The 22,727-nt window shown below is 42.2% G+C and overlaps 1 protein-coding gene across 2 annotated transcripts in view; it reads left to right on the forward strand.

The window, feature by feature from the left end:
- The window catches only part of NDFIP2 (Nedd4 family interacting protein 2), an 80,592-nt gene that overhangs the window by 39,325 nt on the left and 18,540 nt on the right, over positions 1 to 22,727 (forward strand). The window contains exons 4-6 of one of the 2 annotated variants that reach the window (XM_075199882.1): positions 9,030 to 9,089; positions 14,368 to 14,455; positions 21,462 to 21,586. In XM_075199882.1, coding sequence (XP_075055983.1) covers positions 9,030 to 9,089; positions 14,368 to 14,455; positions 21,462 to 21,586 — 273 coding nt within the window. The remainder of the gene's footprint in view (positions 1 to 9,029; positions 9,090 to 14,367; positions 14,456 to 21,461; positions 21,587 to 22,727) is intronic. The other variant, XM_075199883.1, reaches the window with a different exon arrangement.

The raw sequence follows: 22,727 nt of genomic DNA on the forward strand, positions 1-22,727 counted from the left end.
TTTTGTGAATGCTTTCATGAAGTGCCATATCAAGAGGTAAATATTGGCTTCCATGTAGTCTGACATCTGAGATATAGATCAGTTGTGAATATATCCATACTATTACTTATGTTATAGGAAAGTCAATAGCTAAATAATGGCTGTAAAACATTGCTTAATATATTGAAATAATTCAAATGTGGGTTTTATTGTCTTTTAAAGAAACGGTGGTAACAAGTTTGTGAATTCTTTAGATTTAAAACCTTAATTTTTAGTTTTACCCAAAATATGAGTTAGTACTAAATGTGAATTTCAACTTTGGACTTTTGTAGGTAGTAATATTCTCTGTACCTTTTTGTTGATAATAATATTAATACTATTATTATTATTATTATTATTATTATTATTATTATTGATTTGCTTCTTACAACGCAGGTTGTATGTTTGCCTTGCTCCTTGACAAAAGTAGAATATAGAGTAAAATACCCAAAGTCATGTTTTCCATTTAAGTTATAACTTACTGACTAATACTACCGTTCTTTAGTAGAATTTGCTAATAAAATGTACACATTATTATGAGTTGGCTGTGTAATGTATCCCTTGTGCCGCTTTCATCTCATCTGTCCAGACATTGTTTAAAATATTGGTGTTGATGTTACAGCTTTTTTTAAAAACAGATTATTGTTGTACTGACCATACCAGGCTATGGATATATGGAGGCCAAATTGATTAGCAGTGATTTTGAAGCCCTTTTTCCCCCCTCATTGGCACAGAACTCGTAAACAAAATTTCTTCATTAGAGTATGATTGGTTTTTGACTTCCACAAGACTGCTTAAAAGACCAGATTTATATAGTTACAACCAACGATTTGGATTTTTTTCTACAAAACAGATTCTCAAACTCATCCCTTATTGCAATCCGGGAGTATAGGATTATAGAACTGAAGATTTTGCTAGTTTGGGGGAGGGTGAGTGAGGGTTTAAAAATTGCAGACATCACAATTTCTTTCCTAAATAGATAATTCTCTCCCTCACAGCTGCTCACACACGCACTTGAATATAATTATTGCACTGTTTGATTTGAAGCGTACCTGTTAATAGATTATATAGTTTAAACCAGTGGTTTCCAAACTTTTTCAGTTCGCGGCACAATTAGTCTCCATAATTTTTTCAAGGCACCCCTCCAAATAAGCAGTCCCATTTTATAAGTAGTTGGGTCAAAATAACGTAATAAGTATTTAGGTCAGGACAGAAATACTTAGTAAGTTGTTTGCAAAAATAATACACATAAATCCAAAGGAAAATAATATTTTTATATTTTTTTTTTCAATTATATTTCTGTCAAAGAATAATTTACAGCTAATAGTAAGAGGAATAAGATCAAACAAAATAAAACATGTACAAAAATCATCACACTGTGCCCCCTTCATCCACAGACTGTGTGCCCCCCCTTCATCCACAGACTGTGTGCCCCCCCTTCATCCACAGACTGTGTGCCCCCCCTTCATCCACAGACTGTGTGCCCCCCCTTCATCCACAGACTGTGTGCCCCCCCTTCATCCACAGACTGTGTGCCCCCCCTTCATCCACAGACTGTGTGCCCCCCCTTCATCCACAGACTGTGTGCCCCCCCTTCATCCACAGACTGTGTGCCCCCCCTTCATCCACAGACTGTGTGCCCCCCCTTCATCCACAGACTGTGTGCCCCCCCTTCATCCACAGACTGTGTGCCCCCCCTTCATCCACAGACTGTGTGCCCCCCCTTCATCCACAGACTGTGTGCCCCCCCTTCATCCACAGACTGTGTGCCCCCCCTTCATCCACAGACTGTGTGCCCCCCCTTCATCCACAGACTGTGTGCCCCCCCTTCATCCACAGACTGTGTGCCCCCCCTTCATCCACAGACTGTGTGCCCCCCCTTCATCCACAGACTGTGTGCCCCCCCTTCATCCACAGACTGTGTGCCCCCCCTTCATCCACAGACTGTGTGCCCCCCCTTCATCCACAGACTGTGTGCCCCCCCTTCATCCACAGACTGTGTGCCCCCCCTTCATCCACAGACTGTGTGCCCCCCCTTCATCCACAGACTGTGTGCCCCCCCTTCATCCACAGACTGTGTGCCCCCCCTTCATCCACAGACTGTGTGCCCCCCCTTCATCCACAGACTGTGTGCCCCCCCTTCATCCACAGACTGTGTGCCCCCCTTCATCCACAGACTGTGTGCCCCCCCTTCATCCACAGACTGTGTGCCCCCCCTTCATCCACAGACTGTGTGCCCCCCCTTCATCCACAGACTGTGTGCCCCCCCTTCATCCACAGACTGTGCCCCCCCCTTCATCCACAGACTGTGTGCCCCCCCCTTCATCCACAGACTGTGTGCCCCCCCCTTCATCCACAGACTGTGTGCCCCCCCCTTCATCCACAGACTGTGTGCCCCCCCCTTCATCCACAGACTGTGTGCCCCCCCTTCATCCACAGACTGTGTGCCCCCCCTTCATCCACAGACTGTGTGCCCCCCCTTCATCCACAGACTGTGTGCCCCCCCTTCATCCACAGACTGTGTGCCCCCCCTTCATCCACAGACTGTGTGCCCCCCCTTCATCCACAGACTGTGTGCCCCCCCTTCATCCACAGACTGTGTGCCCCCCCTTCATCCACAGACTGTGTGCCCCCCCTTCATCCACAGACTGTGTGCCCCCCCTTCATCCACAGACTGTGTGCCCCCCCTTCATCCACAGACTGTGTGCCCCCCCTTCATCCACAGACTGTGTGCCCCCCCTTCATCCACAGACTGTGTGCCCCCCCTTCATCCACAGACTGTGTGCCCCCCCTTCATCCACAGACTGTGTGCCCCCCCTTCATCCACAGACTGTGTGCCCCCCCTTCATCCACAGACTGTGTGCCCCCCCTTCATCCACAGACTGTGTGCCCCCCCTTCATCCACAGACTGTGTGCCCCCCCTTCATCCACAGACTGTGTGCCCCCCCTTCATCCACAGACTGTGTGCCCCCCCTTCATCCACAGACTGTGTGCCCCCCCTTCATCCACAGACTGTGTGCCCCCCCTTCATCCACAGACTGTGTGCCCCCCCTTCATCCACAGACTGTGTGCCCCCCCTTCATCCACAGACTGTGTGCCCCCCCTTCATCCACAGACTGTGTGCCCCCCCTTCATCCACAGACTGTGTGCCCCCCCTTCATCCACAGACTGTGTGCCCCCCCTTCATCCACAGACTGTGTGCCCCCCCTTCATCCACAGACTGTGTGCCCCCCCTTCATCCACAGACTGTGTGCCCCCCCTTCATCCACAGACTGTGTGCCCCCCCTTCATCCACAGACTGTGTGCCCCCCCTTCATCCACAGACTGTGTGCCCCCCCTTCATCCACAGACTGTGTGCCCCCCCTTCATCCACAGACTGTGTGCCCCCCCTTCATCCACAGACTGTGTGCCCCCCCTTCATCCACAGACTGTGTGCCCCCCCTTCATCCACAGACTGTGTGCCCCCCCTTCATCCACAGACTGTGTGCCCCCCCTTCATCCACAGACTGTGTGCCCCCCCTTCATCCACAGACTGTGTGCCCCCCCTTCATCCACAGACTGTGTGCCCCCCCTTCATCCACAGACTGTGTGCCCCCCCTTCATCCACAGACTGTGTGCCCCCCCTTCATCCACAGACTGTGTGCCCCCCCTTCATCCACAGACTGTGTGCCCCCCCTTCATCCACAGACTGTGTGCCCCCCCTTCATCCACAGACTGTGTGCCCCCCCTTCATCCACAGACTGTGTGCCCCCCCTTCATCCACAGACTGTGTGCCCCCCCTTCATCCACAGACTGTGTGCCCCCCCTTCATCCACAGACTGTGTGCCCCCCCTTCATCCACAGACTGTGTGCCCCCCCTTCATCCACAGACTGTGTGCCCCCCCTTCATCCACAGACTGTGTGCCCCCCCTTCATCCACAGACTGTGTGCCCCCCCTTCATCCACAGACTGTGTGCCCCCCCTTCATCCACAGACTGTGTGCCCCCCCTTCATCCACAGACTGTGTGCCCCCCCTTCATCCACAGACTGTGTGCCCCCCCTTCATCCACAGACTGTGTGCCCCCCCTTCATCCACAGACTGTGTGCCCCCCCTTCATCCACAGACTGTGTGCCCCCCCTTCATCCACAGACTGTGTGCCCCCCCTTCATCCACAGACTGTGTGCCCCCCCTTCATCCACAGACTGTGTGCCCCCCCTTCATCCACAGACTGTGTGCCCCCCCTTCATCCACAGACTGTGTGCCCCCCCTTCATCCACAGACTGTGTGCCCCCCCTTCATCCACAGACTGTGTGCCCCCCCTTCATCCACAGACTGTGTGCCCCCCCTTCATCCACAGACTGTGTGCCCCCCCTTCATCCACAGACTGTGTGCCCCCCCTTCATCCACAGACTGTGTGCCCCCCCTTCATCCACAGACTGTGTGCCCCCCCTTCATCCACAGACTGTGTGCCCCCCCTTCATCCACAGACTGTGTGCCCCCCCTTCATCCACAGACTGTGTGCCCCCCCTTCATCCACAGACTGTGTGCCCCCCCTTCATCCACAGACTGTGTGCCCCCCCTTCATCCACAGACTGTGTGCCCCCCCTTCATCCACAGACTGTGTGCCCCCCCTTCATCCACAGACTGTGTGCCCCCCCTTCATCCACAGACTGTGTGCCCCCCCTTCATCCACAGACTGTGTGCCCCCCCTTCATCCACAGACTGTGTGCCCCCCCTTCATCCACAGACTGTGTGCCCCCCCTTCATCCACAGACTGTGTGCCCCCCCTTCATCCACAGACTGTGTGCCCCCCCTTCATCCACAGACTGTGTGCCCCCCCTTCATCCACAGACTGTGTGCCCCCCCTTCATCCACAGACTGTGTGCCCCCCCTTCATCCACAGACTGTGTGCCCCCCCTTCATCCACAGACTGTGTGCCCCCCCTTCATCCACAGACTGTGTGCCCCCCCTTCATCCACAGACTGTGTGCCCCCCCCTTCATCCACAGACTGTGTGCCCCCCCCCCTTCATCCACAGACTGTGTGCCCCCCCCCCTTCATCCACAGACTGTGTGCCCCCCCCCCTTCATCCACAGACTGTGTGCCCCCCCCCCCCTTCATCCACAGACTGTGTGCCCCCCCCCCCTTCATCCACAGACTGTGTGCCCCCCCCCCCTTCATCCACAGACTGTGTGCCCCCCCCCCTTCATCCACAGACTGTGTGCCCCCCCCCCTTCATCCACAGACTGTGTGCCCCCCCCCTTCATCCACAGACTGTGTGCCCCCCCCCCCCCTTCATCCACAGACTGTGTGGCCCCCCCCCCCTTCATCCACAGACTGTGTGGCCCCCCCCCCTTCATCCACAGACTGTGTGGCCCCCCCCCCCCTTCATCCACAGACTGTGTGGCCCCCCCCCCTTCATCCACAGACTGTGTGGCCCCCCCCCTTCATCCACAGACTGTGTGGCCCCCCCCCCTTCATCCACAGACTGTGTGCCCCCCCCCCCCTTCATCCACAGACTGTGTGCCCCCCCCCCTTCATCCACAGACTGTGTGCCCCCCCCCCTTCATCCACAGACTGTGTGCCCCCCCCCCCTTCATCCACAGACTGTGTGCCCCCCCCCCTTCATCCACAGACTGTGTGCCCCCCCCCTTCATCCACAGACTGTGTGCCCCCCCCCTTCATCCACAGACTGTGTGCCCCCCCCCCTTCATCCACAGACTGTGTGCCCCCCCCCCTTCATCCACAGACTGTGTGCCCCCCCCCCTTCATCCACAGACTGTGTGCCCCCCCCCCTTCATCCACAGACTGTGTGCCCCCCCCCCTTCATCCACAGACTGTGTGCCCCCCCCCCTTCATCCACAGACTGTGTGCCCCCCCCCCTTCATCCACAGACTGTGTGCCCCCCCCCTTCATCCACAGACTGTGTGCCCCCCCCCTTCATCCACAGACTGTGTGCCCCCCCCCTTCATCCACAGACTGTGTGCCCCCCCCCCTTCATCCACAGACTGTGTGCCCCCCCCCCTTCATCCTTTTGCCCCCCCTTCATCCTTTTGCCCCCCCCTTCATCCTTTTGCCCCCCCCTTCATCCTTTTGCCCCCCCCCTTCATCCTTTTGCCCCCCCCCTTCATCCTTTTGCCCCCCCCTTCATCCTTTTGCCCCCCCCCTTCATCCTTTTGCCCCCCCCCTTCATCCTTTTGCCCCCCCCCTTCATCCTTTTGCCCCCCCCCCTTCATCCTTTGCTCGGGACCCAGCATCCTCCTCTCTCTTGCAGAGCTACTCACTGAATATGTCAGACGTGATGACGTCACGCCCGACATTCAGTGAGAGCCGCGGTGCACACTTTGGAAACTGCTGGTTTAAACAGATCCGATTTTATGAATTTTCTTTTGTATTTGTAATCGTGTAATAAAGATTGAAGAGTTGTACATTTTTTTTTTTTTTTTTTTACATAAAGTGTTTTTTATTGCCCAAACACAGAGGAGGCAGGAGCTGAGTACTCCTGAGAATGCATCAGTGTACTAGGAACCAGTGATGAAGTGTCTCTTCACGTCACTGATTCCTATTGAATTAGTGGATGGGGTACGGGAGAACGGCTATGTCAAATCCGATATAGTTTTAAACAGGAAAATAACGATGGGTATAAGTGCGATAATAATAAAATCACTACTTACCATATAACAGGCAAGACGTTTTTGCCGGAGCTTGAAAACACCGTCCACTGTAAAATCTGAATGGGCTAAACAGTACAGTACCAAATGATGTAATTTACTATGGACACAGTGAAAGCACCAATACTTAAGTGATTTTATTATTGTCGAGGTTATACCCATCGTTATTCTCGCATCGTCTAAAACCATGTAGGATTTTCCATAGCCGTGTTATTGCCTGCACCGGAATACCTATGCTGTGGGTATTGGAGTAGCCATAGAAATGGCTGTCTCCCCTGCATGTAGGCAACAGGTGTCTGATAAGCAAGATATTAATTTTTATAATTCATATGTGAGCCAATTTCTGGTATGGTACATATACATCCCTTCCTCAACGTGTCTTGTATATCTGCTTTTTAATTATCAACGAGTACTTTTTTTTGTCTTTGCATCATTTCTTATTGGATATCTTTTTTATATTTTGTAATATTTAGATGGAGGTTAGAGAACATCCTATTTTAAATAAATAATTACAGGATTTCTAATAAGTTCTCCAATTTTTAGTAGTGTAGAAATATGTTTGCCTAAATAAGAGTGATGTTAGCATAATATGTTATTGGTTTCCTATCAAATTATATAATGGTTATGATGAGTTGGAAAGGGTTTCTTTCAATAAACATAAAGATTGTAGAAGGGATAGAAATAACCGCCACTATTGCTGCATATGTATGTATTTGATATTTTTGGTTATTATGTGTATTTTATTAAGCATACTTCTATATATTGCTGATAGGTCAGTTTTGTATTCACTAGAAATCATTAAGTCTTGTGCCTGAAAAAATCAATATCAATAGTAAAAGCTGTGCTTCAGAAAAACTATACTTTATTATTGGGTACTTAGTTGGCACAAGTAGTATAAGCAAGTCAGGAAAACCTAAAATTGTCATGATTTATGGTACTTTTTAAAGATAATTTTAGCTTAATTTTTCTTTTGTTTTTTTTTTTTTTTCTTTTTCTTATTTAATTTTTATTACATTTGGTAGTGATCAATAGAGCAAATCTTTAAGTAACCATATAGATTCTAGAACTCAGATTGTTATCCTCTTGTGTGTGTGTTTTTTTTTTCCAGCAGTTCTATCCTAATTTGGTGTTGTGCATCACCTAAGACTGTTCTCTAGTAATGTTGGTTTATGTTGGGAGAGAACCGTACTTAGTGCTATCTGGTTATAGGAGCCCATTTCAGCACACAAGGAGTTGTTTTCCACAGTTTCAGTATGTCAGCCCAGCTCAATTACACAGTATGAGATAGTTGTCTCTAGTGTGAGACATAGAGCAGTATTTGATGAGCCCTCGTGCTTAAGAGCTTCTACAAATGTACAATCAAAGCTGCTAAAGTAAATTTTGTTCAGTCTGAATTTAACTTAAACACATTCACTAGCGATATGCTTTCAAGATTTTTTTTTCTTTGCTTTGGTGCATTCAATTTTGTTATGGCATTGGTGAATGAAGACAAATCATATATTGAATCATACCAAAAGCAGGCTTCCTAGAGTATACAATGTCCTCTGTAATGTCTTTTCATTTTTTTGCACAGGACTTTTTATAGCTTCTCCCTTTTCATTTTTTTTTAATTGGCTCCTCTGGGCTATTTCTTTGTCTCCTGTCTTTGAGATACTTTTTCAACCCTGTTAGCTAACTATACATGTTCCTGACCTATTCCACAGGCTGATGTTTTAGGTCAGCTCTATAATGTGACCCTTTCAACTTAAAAGACTGAAACGTGAAACTGCTGACACAATAGGCAGATCTTGAGGACAATATTTGTTTTGTAACGAACACTGCACCATAAGTCATGAACTGCATGCGAATGTGTGCATGGTCACCAGCTATCCACCCTGTCTGGTGCTGTCTGTGATCAGCGCTATAATCTTTTCCATTAATCTGGCTGCTGATCTGGTCACTTAGTGATCTGTTGAGCTGACTTGATCTTTCTGTGTGTCTGACATTGGTTCCACCGTGTCCAAGTTGCAGCTTTCATATTGATAATAACATGCTTTATTGAAGGGTACTCCTTTCCCCTAGGTGAACCTCATGGGTGATGCAGTCCAGCATCACAAGTGCTTATTCATTCCCTATGATGATACTAATGTGCAGTTGCTATGCAGTATATATGCACTTAGAGGATATCTTGTGTCTCCAATATAACCTTCTTTCTTTGACTATTTTCACATATACTATAGAGCTTGTTCCATTACTGCAATAAAACTTTACTGTGAATATATTTGAAGGCTGAGAAACTGGTAAAAATGTTTTTCTTCTAAGTCGATGACCTAACACCTCTGCCTCAGTTCTTTGTCTTGTGTCTTTGTTTTCCATGCTAAGCACGGCCAAATTAGAGAGTCTAGAAGTCTGTTTGATGAAATATTCCTCAGTCCTTCAGAGGTATGGAACAATTTTAGACTTTGATATCAATGTGTTTCATGCTGAGTTGTGAACTTTCTTTCTGTTTCCCTCTGTTATTAAAATCCTGGTTGATAAATTTGTGCTCTATACCATTGCTGCATGGTACCGCTGTACTTTATCATACCAGTCTCATAGCATATTCAGTATTGTTCCTTCAATGTAATGGAATATATGGGCTATAAAGTGAGTTGTCAAATTACAAATTTGAAAATATGTCCCCTGAGCAACACATTTTTAATATGAATGTTCCAGGTGTTACCCAAAAAATGAATCCTGATCTGTTATCTGTATTTCATACAGTAAAGAAGCTCTGTGCATTTTAATGTACAAGTGTACTTAATAGTGCTTATGTTACTGTTTGTCTATACCATTTTATCACATTACCTATCATGTGTTCATTTGATAGCTTAATTATACTTTAGAGTACGGTGTGTATACCACAGTGGTCAGGGAACAGGGGTAAATTACCCCAAATGGGGTAAAAATGAAATTCCTGGGGGTAATGCTGCCGATTCACATTCTGTTAGTTGGATTGTAGACCCCTTTAAATGTGAAATTGCTGTTGTACCAGAAGAGCCTCAAGGGTTGGTAGAGGCACTTCTTGAGCTTTGATGCAATAATGAAGCACGTATTGCATTTGAAAACAAAGCAGATCTGTCATATTTTTGGATGTCAACAGCTGCAAAGGTATTCAAAATTGCACATGAGGAGGCAGTCAAAAAGTTGCTGCCTTCTGCAACAACCTACCATTGCGAACAAGGATTTTCCACTCTAACGAACATAAAAACAAAGCAGAGAAATCGATTGGACGCTGAAGACTGTATCCAAATTGCTCTGACATCAAAATGCCCCGATATTGATGCTCTCGTATCAAAAATGAAGCAACATCATTTCTCCAAAACCTGAAATTTTAAAGTTGAAGCGTTCAAAAAAAAATTGAAAAGATTCAATAAAATTTTGAATTCCAATAATTAATAATATATGATTTCCTTCCTTTCAAATCAAGGGGGTAATGTTGGCGTATCTAAATATATTTTGGGGTAAAAGGCAAAAAAGTTCCCTGACCCCTGGTATACCATATATCCTTATTCCCAAAGGGCAGTCTTTAAGATGTTATTACTGGATTGCTTTTTCCCACTCATGGATTCCTGGCTGACGATGCGTCTCATCAGGAGATGTGAAAAGCTGTAATTGTAACCATTTATTTTCTATGTATTTAAATATATATGTATTTTAGTAACGTGGACTGGGCGTAGGGATAAAAATGTTCAATACACCAAGTGCATTTGTACAAAACAATCACCATTTCAAATATATATTATTGATTATTGCACTCACATTTATCTGAAGAAAAATTGCATAGGGACAGTGTTCCTCTGCTCCCCATATTTACTAGTCAACCAAAGATTGACCACCCCAATGCTACACAAGTAAAAACTTTGTAACTATATTTTGGTGGTTTGTTTCAGGCCAACAGTTCTTCTGTACTGCATTTTATGATTTGGAAACAGTCTTCTATACCAGTTGTGATTTTTTTTTTCACATGTGCTACATTAGAAAGAATGTTTTGTTTTTCTTTCTTTGTAAGTTAATGTAGTGGTGAACAAGACCTTGGGGGAGTGTTTAATTGAATAAAACTTTCACTTATATTTTATTTATAGTTTTAAAGTTTTATATGCATTTGGATTTTTTTCCCGTTTGCAGTAATGATTAAGTTATGGTCACCATGACTGCAAGATTAGACTTCAAGGACCTTTGAAAGATAGGCAACATACTTGTATTTATAAAACTGATCAACCTATTAAACAAAAGCCACGATCCATAGACAGAAAACCTCAAGGTTTACCATGTCTGCTTAAGGATACTTACACTTGCACAGCTCAAACACTTTAGGAAATTACACAGATTATACCTAATAACATTTTCAGGTTCAAGCTCCAAAAAGTCAGGAAACTACATCGGTTATGGAAAAGGCCTCAATGCTCGCGTTCCTTGCACAGTCCAGGCATGGTGTGTGTCACATGCTGTGATTAGCTGCAGATTCAGCACTATTTGCGGTCACTCAAACAACACTGGACAATACTGACTCAAGAGATTTGGGTATTCAGTCTTTGCAGCTGAAGGTCTAAGCACCCTTTTATATGCCCACTTTCCACATTTAATCCCATATCTTATCCATATCCTACATCATAACCAATAATATCTCCCCTAATATTCTGTATTCATCCCGTTGAGTCCCCACATTCGTCATGCACCTATATCAAGCACGTTCCTTGTTCATTACTCTCATAGTCCTACATCTATAGAATCCACCCTCATAACTTATAGTATATACTTCACAATATTAATTCCCATATCTGTCCTATTTATTTTCCTAATCCCAGTAACCACATTCATCTTGTTCAATAGCCACCTCCATTCCATTCAGTCCTCACATCCATACCCTTCACTCACATTGGAGCACTTACACTCAGAAAATGCTGTAAGCAATGTTTTCAAAGTGTAAATGTTCCTGTAGGAGTGTCTCTCATTTACTTTAACATGTTACTAGCATGGAGTGGTTTGAGCTCTTTGAACGCTAGTTTTTTTTCATCGACTGTTGGGTACATGCTTCATCTAAGGTATATGATAACTTTTTATTCTATTTTATATTTTAGTAAGAAATAGTTTGCAATTTATGACTAAACAAGCAATGTGTAACCACATACATATAAGATAAACGTAGATAAGTAAAAACTTCTCAGCAACTGCCAAACCTGTCTGTTTAGATTCTAAACGCTTTCATTTCGGGTAACCTATGCAAACATATACACATTACAAGCATATTCTAGAGCACTGTCCAAAATGCATAGTATGTATGGGAGTTTATGAAAGCACAAATACCATAGGCTATATTTAAATACACATAGCTCCTAAGATCTTCTAGGAAATGATTGTAAAGTAATCATACATTGTGTGAGCTCTGTGCTCTACCCAAATCCCTCATTTGCCAAATAGTTATTAAAGTAATACATTTGATCAGCTGACTCTTCTAGCTGTTTCCCTCAGCGCATTTCATATTGTGAAAATTGCTGTACATTCATAATCTCTGCTCATGCCTACACATAAGTGACTTGTAGTTTCCATGTTATTATGCTCTCAGCGCTGGGCACTTGCAGGCTGTTTCTCTCCACTGAGGCTTTTTATCAAATTTAGACTGTGCTCTATGCATGTTGCTTTAGCTAAAGTAAAATATCAGTCATTAGAAACATTTTATTATAGTTGGTGTTCAAGATCTTACAGTTCACCCACTACTTTTTCTTTGAACTCCATACATTGCCAATGTCACACCCTTGCTAGATACTTCTTAGTGTTATTAAAGTAACATTATTGGAAACCTATAGTTGTCTGAGCACTAACAATTGAAGTGCCACAAGGCTCTAAAAGTGCCCTGTATGTATACAAGTTACTTATTTCGTGCATGACGTTTCAGGCCATTTCTCAGCAAAAAGATGAAACTGATAATTCACATTTCTGGACAAATACAGCAAAAGTGCTTTGAAGAGGGGAAAGCGTTCAGTAGTACCACAGATGCTGCATGTCTTTGTGTTTAATTGGTTGTGAGCTGCTCATAAACAATAGCACCCAGCCCTTCTAAGCAATCTTCACTGAAAATTTGAAGTCTGGAATTAGAGGACTGGACCATCATTCAATTAGGCCACATATAGAGATTACCTGCTATCTGTCGGTTATAAGGATGAAAATGCACACAAACTGATGGTAGTCCTTTTCCAACTGCACTTATAACTGTGCTCAGTAATCCTCTTATAAATTTAAATAGAATCATTATCGGGCATTACCATCATTTTGAGGCCACACTACAAAACAGTTTTTTGGAAAAAGTGAAGTCATGTTTTAATAAACCATCTTTTCAATATACCAGTGTCTTGCAGGATTTCTTCCTTGGTTGTTGTAAAGCTCATATAGTGTAGCTCTTTTTGATAAAGCCACCATTTTATTTAATTGACCAAGACCTGGAAGGCTGTGTCTTAATGGAAATAGAATTTTAACTACATTAACAAGAAACAGTTGTAACTGATAATTTGCTTGGGAGAAATAGAAACCAATTTAGAGGGGGTAAGACCAGTGATGCACTATCCAACTTGATATGCAGTACACCGACACAGGTACACAATCAGCTTAGAGTCCTCCAAGGCTCTGAAGGACAGAGGCAACTCGATAAAGTCACTATGTTGGAGGGAACTTCTAGGGACTGCTACTTTGTGATTCATTACACGTTGGTTCTTTGCGTGGCTATGGTTATATATTACTTGCAATATTGTTAGCTAATCTCTAATCACAGCACTGTATGTAATATTAAGGTATGCTCATCCGTTATATATTTGGTTTGGTAGATTAGCAGAGCCCCCCCCCCCCTTTTTTTGTTTCAATTTCTTCCTTTTTTGTATTGTAATGTTTTAACATTTATTGTAATAAAACTGTTTTGTTTATTTTACTTATCTCCTTTTTTAAACAATCACTAGTTGTGGGGTCACACAGTGTGTGAATCCAAGCTCTCTTTCCTGTATGTAAACCCTGTAGCACTAGTATATTATCCTTAGTTTTTGGTAGTTAAAAACAACATATTGGCCTTCATGTAATATATGTATGTAAGTCACTGCTTATATGATTTAAGTGTTATGTACGCTATATGGACATAATGCACACTGTTACACATAATGGAAAGGATTATCACTAATTAGCATACCACTAATAAAACAGGGCTGTGTCGATTTTTACTTTGACATAGTATATTTGTATAGATGGGAAGCAGTTGGTTGGGAAGGTCCCACTCTCACATCATAACTGGTTTATGTGGAATGAATGTGTTGGATTAGAACCATGTATTCTCTATTTGTAAAAGTGGGTTATATATGCCTCCCTTACTTTAGCAAAATGAAAGGGTTTTTTTGGGTTTGTTTTTGTTTTTTAAAGCCCAAGAACTGTCACACAACCATTTTTTAATGTCCTACTTTTCAAATGTAGACCTCCCTCCCTGACTCTGATTGTTCGATCTATGATACATGTTAAATATAAATAATAAGTACAATATACAAGCAAATTGTTCTGCTCCCTCACAATATGCTGGACAATCTGGGGCCAGGTCTTATGGATGATAAATACCAGTGTGCATACACCTTAAATCTGTTCAATAAGATTATCAACTTTATTAGAAAGTGATCTTTTCCCATATGTGACAAATTTTTTTGCAACTTAGGAAGAAGAATATCCACCGAGAGATGACTTCAGTGATGCGGACCAGCTGAGAGTGGGGAATGATGGTATCTTCATGCTGGCTTTCTTCAGTAAGTCTTCAGTAGTCTGTATTTATTTCACAAATAATTCCTAAGAACAGTTCCCAGAATCCCTTGTGCATCATTTTTATTTAACTTACAGTGACAGCAAAGAGTTGTATCTTGTACAGTGTGTAAAATACATATGTTATGTAACAGTTTGGTGACTTAAGTTTCTGTATGCTATGGTTTTACAATAGTGGGAATTCTAGTAGGGAGAATCTCACTGTTTACTTTCAGCAGTTTTAATGATCTGCCTCCGGTGCAGCTGGAAATTTTCAAATTGTAACCACATACTAACATGGCACTTACACATGTATGTATCATAGTGATATGAACACGTTCGTAATCGCTGAGTCTTTTCAGTGTCAAATAAGGCCAGAAAGCAATGTGTGTGATTTCCAAGATCTAGATAGATCTTCATAATCCTTTACTATTTTAATGTATATATTTACACTGATCAGCCACAACATTAAAACCACTGACCATGTTATTCACGTCACTTATCTCACTACAATTGCACCTGTCAAAGTGTGGGAATTATTAGGCAGCAAGTGAACAGTCAGTTATTGAAGTTGATGTGTTGAAAGGAGGAAAATGGAGCGTAAGGATCTGGGTGGCTGATAGGTGCCAAATTGTGATGGTTAAGCGACTGGGTCAGAGCATCTCCAAAACGGCAGGTATCGTGGGGTGTTCCCAGTATGCAGTAGTTCATCCAAGGAAATGCAACCAGTGAAACGGTGACAAGGTCATGGGCGCCCAATGCTTGTGGCAAGCGCAGGTTGCCCGTTTGGTCCAGTCTCACAGAAGAGCTACTGTAGCACATATTGCTGAAAAAGTTAATGCTGGCTGTGATAGAAAACTGTCATGACAGCGTGCTGCCTGTGGGCCGCTCAGAGGGCCCATGCTGACCCTTATCCACCGCCGAAAAGCATCTGTAATGGACACGTGAGTGCTGGAGCTGGAACATGGAGAAAAGTTTTAATTGTTGGACAAATGGTGGTCTCAATGATTGCTTTGCTACGACTACAAAGCAACCCCCCAATCACCACCCCTCCACCATTGTGCGTGACAGTTAGTATGAGATTCTCATGGTGTATAAGCTGTTATTTGTTGACTAATGAGGCCAAACAACTTCACTTTTATCTTATCTGTCCAGAAATCTTGTTTTTTCTTTCAGATGCAACCTTGAAATTATAAGCAGTACTTCAAATTATTCTTTTTTTGGGACGGGAGAGGGAGAAAGAAATAACTTTCTTCTGGCTACTCTTCCATGAAAGCCTTACTTTTTCTGATGTACAGTCATGAACTGTAACATTTACCATGTTGACAGAGGCCTGTAGATCCATGGATGTAGCTTTTGGGACCTTTCCAATTTTTCTGATGGTCATATGTTTTGATTTTAGCTGAATTTTCTGGTATTACTACTTGTGGAAAGATTAGCAACTGTCTTCAGTATTATCTGTTTGTAAATTCTCTTTCTCACTGTATAATGATTGACTTTAGATTGTTTAGATATGGTCTTCTCATCCTTTCCAGACTGAGAAGCAGCAACAATTGCTTCTCTGATATGACTGCAGATGTTTTCTCTACATGGGCTGCTGTTAAAACAAATCTGAATGATCCTAATGCAGAACTGCTAAAGGTGCTTGATTTTTATAGAAGTGGTTTATTTCCTGGTGATCAGATAATGAGGTGTTCCTGCCTCAAACTACCCTCTTTATTGGTAGCGAAGCAGTTGGGATGCACTTACTTTTCCCATATGGCTTCTTTATATGGACATGTTTTTTAGTTATTATTATTATTATTATCCTTTATTTGTTAGGCGCCACAAGGTTTCCGCTGCGCCGTACACCATACAAACAGTACACCATACAGGGTGAAACAGCACAAAACAATAAAAAAAATACCAGTATTTCAGAAACTCCAGGCAAGTTGACTAAATAATGACAAAAAATCTGTTATGGTGTATTTGTCATACATTTCACATTTTAAATTTTATAGAGGGATATATTTAAGCTTTTCATTTAAAATCTGGAAGTGAAGTATATCTGGTAGTAAAAAAAAAATGAAATGCCCTTTTATATACTATAGCTGTATATTTGTATGGTATTCTTATACTATTTTATTTATAACTTGGCGCAGTATAATAAAATGAATATGATGCAAATAAATTATATGCAATTACATGAACCAGAAGGTAATTGTCCAAACAACCTTACAGTATGAGGTGTGGGGGAACTCTTGATACAGTTGTTAGGCAGCAGCATTATTAGCCTCCAATAATAAAGCAGACTGACATTTATGTGCAGCTAGGTTTGGAATGAGGGGAGAGAGCAGAAGGCAGAAACAAGAAGTCACTGTAGAAATCTTCCAACAATAACCTGCTGACAACCATAACAGTCGTTCACCATTATCGGACCGGAGCGTCCTTCCTCTGCGGCTCTCACTTTCATGCTGTTCGATGGTGGCTTTTGTCACCAAGGCGGCAGCGGAGATCACCAAAGGAGGAATAGAAATAGCAATGACAGTTAAATTCACAGAGTCAGCAGCTGAACTGAGATGGTTCTAAACAACCTTGTCCTTGGTGTGATGACACTCCTGGACACTAACATGTCATTTCCCACCGCCTTCACCAATTATTTTCACCGGTTGAAGCTTATACAGAAGAAAAGTTTGAAATTGAATCAACAAAGATTATCATTTTAGTATGGTAAATATATAAATAGAAAGGAATAGTCTGCTCTTAAAGTATAGTGCACATTCACAAACTATATGGTGACAAATAACTTTGATTTTTTCCTTAAATTGTAATATTTATATTGAAAATGTTTTCATTTTAAGACACGTGTATGCCTATGCGTTAGTGTAAAATTACCTTCTAGTGGTGCTTTTGTACATTACAAGTTCTGCATAACAAAAAATGTGAACTGTGTGCACTAGTGTTGTGTATATGTATCCTGACCTAGTAAACAAGCTTACAGGATTGTTTCCACAGTAGCAGTATCCTTATTACATTCTAACATGGACATATGACCTTTCATTTAGATTGCAGTTAAAATCATCCTTTTACTGTACCTACCAACCATCCCGATTTAGGCAGCACAGTCCCGATTTGAGGGCTCTGTCTTGCCATCCTGACCGGGACTGCTTTGTCCCGATTAGTGGAAAATTTGGGAGGTATTCTGTTCACTGCTGCTCAGTGAATGGTTGTAGGGTGGAGGAGAGAATGGGCAGCCTAGCACTTGAAAAACACTTGGCACGCCCTCGGGGTTGTGGCCATGCCCCCATCGTGCTGTGGCCAATATATATTTAAATTTCATGCTTGCTGCGTGCACACTTTAGAATGTTATGTCATTTAAGTTTTTTACATTTTACATAGTGTTAAGGAAATGCAACTGGTATTTGTCCAATAAAACTGTGGGGTGAGAGGATAGAACAACCTGTAGCCAATTTTGTCAGAATGTTCATATCGGAACAGAATATTGCATGAGATAGGTCACTGCCTCTCATGATTACTAAACCTGTCTACTTGTTTGTCCTTTGTGTGAGGACAGGGGTGTACAGTCATGGGCAAAAGTTTTGAGAATGACACAAGTATTTGTTTTCACAAAGTTTGCTGCCTCAGTGTTTTTAGACCTTTTTGTCAGATGTTGCTATGGTATACTGAAGTTAAAATGACAAGCATTTCATAAGTGTCAAAGACTTTTATTGACAATTACATTAAGTTTATGCAAAGTAATTCACCCTGACATGCTGTCAATCAACTTCTGGGCCACATACTGACGGCTGCCCATCCTTGCCTAATCAATGCTTGGAGTTTGTCAGAATTTGTGGGTTTTTGGTTGTCCATCCGCCTCTTGAGGATTGACCACAAGTTCTGAATGGGATTAAGGTCTGGGGAGTTTCCTGGCCATGGACCCAAAATTTTCGATGTTTTGATGCCCGAGCCACTTAGTTATCACTTTTGCCTTATGGCAAGGTGCTCCATCATGCTGGAAAAGGCATTGTTCATCACCAAATTGTTTTTGGATGGTTGGGGGAAGTTGCTCTTGGAGGATGTTTTGGTACCATTCTTTATTCATGGCTGTGTTCTTAGGCAAAATTGTGAGTGAGCCCACTCCCTTGGCTGAGAAGCAACCCCACACATGAATGGCCTCAGGATGCTTTACTGTTGGCATGACACAGGACTGATGGTAGCACTCACCTTTCCTTCTCTGGACAAGTGTTTTTCTAGATGCCCCAAACAATCTGAAAGGGGATTCATCAGAGAAAATGACTTTAGCCCCAGTCTTCAGCAGTCCAATCCTTGTACCTTTTGCAGAATATCAGTCTGTGCCTGATGGTTTTTCCTGGAGAGATGTGGCTCTTTGCTGGCCTTCTTAACACCAAGCCATCTTCCAAAAGTCTTTGTCTCACTGTGCGTGCAGATGCACTCACACCTACATGCTGCCATTCCTGAGTAAGCTCTGCACTGGTGGTGCACCGATCCCACAGTTGAATCAACTTTATGAGACGATCCTGGTGCTTTCTGGACGTTCTTGGCTGCCCTGAAGCCTTCTACACAACTTTTGAACCTCTCTCCTTGAATTTCTTGATGATCCAATAAATGGTTGATTTAGGTGCAATCTTACTAGCAACAATATTCTTGTTTGTAAACCCTTTTTGGCCAAAGCAATGATGACAGCAGATGTTTCTTTGTTGGTAGCCATGATTAACAGAGGAAGAACAATAATTTCAAGTACCACCCTCCTTTTAAAGCTTTCAGACTGTTATTCTAACGCAATCAGAATGACAGAGTGATCTCCAGCCTTGTCCTCATCAACACTCTCACCTCTCTCTTGTTAATGAGAGAATAACTGACCTGGTCCTTTTGTGGCAGGGCTGAAATGCAGTGGAATGGTTGCTTTTGAGATAAAGTTCATTGTCATGTTAAAGAGGGACTTTGAAATTAATTGCAATTTATCTGATTACTCTTCATGACACTTATGTATCACAAGTTAACCCGTGCATGATACTCATGCATTCTAGTCAAATCAAGCTACTTAAGGTGTTAAAAAGGTTCTTGTCATGCATTTGGGCCTAGCCCAGGCCTCCTCAGGGGAAGAGCGTTACTTCCCGACGCAAGCGCCCTTTTTTAACGTGGTTTTGTCCACATGTCACCACCTCATCATTCTTCTCCATCACCTCATCCTTCATTTTCATCGCCACATCTATCCAGATGTCTATCCAGACACAGGGATCTCTCTCAGCAGTCCTGAGTATCACACCCCTCTCACTCTGTCACCCCCAAGCAACCACCAACCACTCCCCACTGTCACCCCGGCAACCACCAACCACTCCCAACTGTCACTTCTCCTTCAAGAAATATAAATATATATATATATATATATATATATATATATATATATATATATATATATATATATTTTAAATCTTTATAAACACTTTTAACAATTAAATTAAATTAACAAATTAAAAACATCTTAGTATACCAAATTTCAGCCCTTTCTGAATTTTTTTTCCCACACACACTAAGAATTTAGTAGGTCAGTGTATAACTCCGCCCAGCAGGTGGCGCTGCAGCTTGGTTTTATTTTTTCCACACACAGACAGACTAACACACGCCACTAAGCATTTATATTATAGACAAGTTAACTCGTTCATGATACTCATGCATTCTAGTCAAATCAAGCTACTTAAGGTCTTAAAAAGGTTCTTGTCATGCATTTGGGCCTAGCCCAGGCCTCCTCAGGGGAAGAGCGTTACTTCCCGACGCAAGCGCCCTTTTTAATGTGTGTTCATGAGGTAAAATTACCTCACGAAAATGAGTTTGAGCCCTACCAAATTTCAGCCCTTTTTGAATTTTTTTTCCCACACACACTAAGAATTTAGTAGGTCAGTGTATAACTCCGCCCAGCAGGTGGCGCTGCAACTTGTTTTTTTTTTTTACACACAGACAGACAGACGCCACTAAGCATTTATATATTAGATATGAAAATTGCCATCATAAAAACTGAGGCAGCAGACTTTGTGAAACTTTAATATTCCTGTTATTCTCAAAACTTTTGGCTAGGACTGTAAATGACTGGAACGGTACCATGACATGTGAAAATGATTGGAGTTACATGGGAGTTAGAGGAAGAAGCAGTACCTACAGTACAGAGTAGTAATGAGGCCCTTGTGAAAAATCGTCCCTGCAGTATTTGAGATCAAGTTCCTACATACTATATGTTGGTGCTCCTGTGTAGCTGGTTAATATTGTTGAAGTCACTTTCTAGAAGAGTGGGTCTATTGGTTACTTGATAGTCATATTCCTCCTCTTAGTATAGTCAAAAGCCATACATACATACATACATACACGCATACATACATACATACATACATACACGCACCTCATCATTTTCCCAATGCAATTAATGATGCTATGGGATGTAAAATCTGTATATCAGAACTGTCGGCGTTTAAAAAGGAAACCTGAGGTTGTAATATGAGTTTACTTTCATAGACATTATTTGACACATAAGCCATCAACTTTTCTGTGGAAATGGCCTGAATAAGTTAAATATTTTGGAATCTAGTTAGACAATGGTTAATCTTGGTAATGCTATAATATGTAAAAAAAAATAAAAAATCTTTTTCTTGGGTTACAGTGGTTAATAATGGCTCTTAACAATCACATGCCATGCCACCCCCTGTTGCACTGAATACCCACCACCGTTTATAAACCTAAAAAGCAGCATTTTGTGTGTGCTGCAATCAGGGGTGGGATGAAATTTTTGATTTACTTGATGTAGAAGCCATATCAGACATGGTCACCTAAACCTTTTGTTAAAACGGTTAAAGCTAGTTGAGAAGCCCAATATAATGTGGGCCATTTTACATTTTATTACAATTATTTTAACAATGTCCTAAAAAATTGTAATTTGTACATTTTGCATTGTATATGACCGGATGTGCTCTATTAGCCACCTGTTCATTTAATTCATCTTTGTTTCTTGTATTAATCTCATTCTAGTGGCATTCATTTTCAACTGGATTGGGTTCTGTTTATCGTTTTGTATAACCAACACAATTGCTGGACGCTATGGAGCAATCTGTGGATTTGGATTATCACTAATCAAATGGATTTTAATTGTGAGGGTAAGTGTTTTTTGTGCATGGAGGACAATAGCATATATGTTTATTTATGAACATTTAATTATATAAAGAGACAACATATTTCACAGCACTTCCTTAGATTAATTTCTTAATTTGCTGTAATTGTGAAATTAAGTTCTGTATCTTTATATATTCACCCGTTTTGGAACCCAAGATGCATATCTTAATCATACGGTACACTATTGATTGTGTTATATACCACTTGCTTGTCTTTTTGTCAGAAAGTTCTGAAAAGCTGCTTCATAAAGCTACAGCTATACATCTATATGACCACTGTGTGTCGCTGTTGCTCTAATTATCAAACAGGTTTTTTTTTTTTGGTTTTTTTTTGGTTTTTTTTATTTCTCTTTAGTGTTCTGGAAACATCTGTACTTAGGCACAAAAATGGCAGGGTTTTACCTAGGGACGAGGCATGTATGCACTGTCCTTACAGAATGTATCCATGTAATATGGTTTACATTTTTTGATTAAGAAACCTATTGAACTGTTTTGCAGCAAAACTGTGTTTTTTCTTACCCACAATGCACAAATGTAATTGCCGTTGTTGTCAAAGCATTTCTTGATTATATAGACAAGTGACTCTCATGCCATTTGTTTGTGTTTTTTCTATATAATGATTCATTCTGTAATGTGTTATTACTGAAGTGTATTGCTTATAGCATACTATCAGCTGCATGTGTATTATATGAAGGTTACAAGCAAAATCCAACTGTGTCTAAAACACATACCAGGCAGTAATTCCAAAATGTGAGACTGAGTTTATTTTTATTTTGATCAAACGATGATACATTTGTTATACTCCAGTGAAAAGGAGCCATCCCCTATGTTTATGTTCTTCACTCATTATTAGAATATGAATTTCTTGCCACATTTCTCTGCAGAGATAAGACAGGGAGCGTTTAGTGAGTGTTGGTGTCGACTTTTCTAAATCAATGTTCACTTTTCAGCAAAGCTGAAAACTGGATATAAAAGCTAACGCAGTCTTGACTGATAGCTGCAGTCCGTTTCTACCACAGACCACATACTAGTCTTATGCTCTAAGCCTTGAATATTCATGTGCCTATTAGGTGGCCTAATACCGCTCCTTCTGTACTAACCTGTCATATCTACTGACACAGTGTCA

The sequence above is a fragment of the Mixophyes fleayi genome, chromosome 2 (genome assembly GCF_038048845.1).
Source record: "Mixophyes fleayi isolate aMixFle1 chromosome 2, aMixFle1.hap1, whole genome shotgun sequence".
In the NCBI taxonomy this organism is placed as follows: Eukaryota; Metazoa; Chordata; class Amphibia; order Anura; family Limnodynastidae; genus Mixophyes; species Mixophyes fleayi.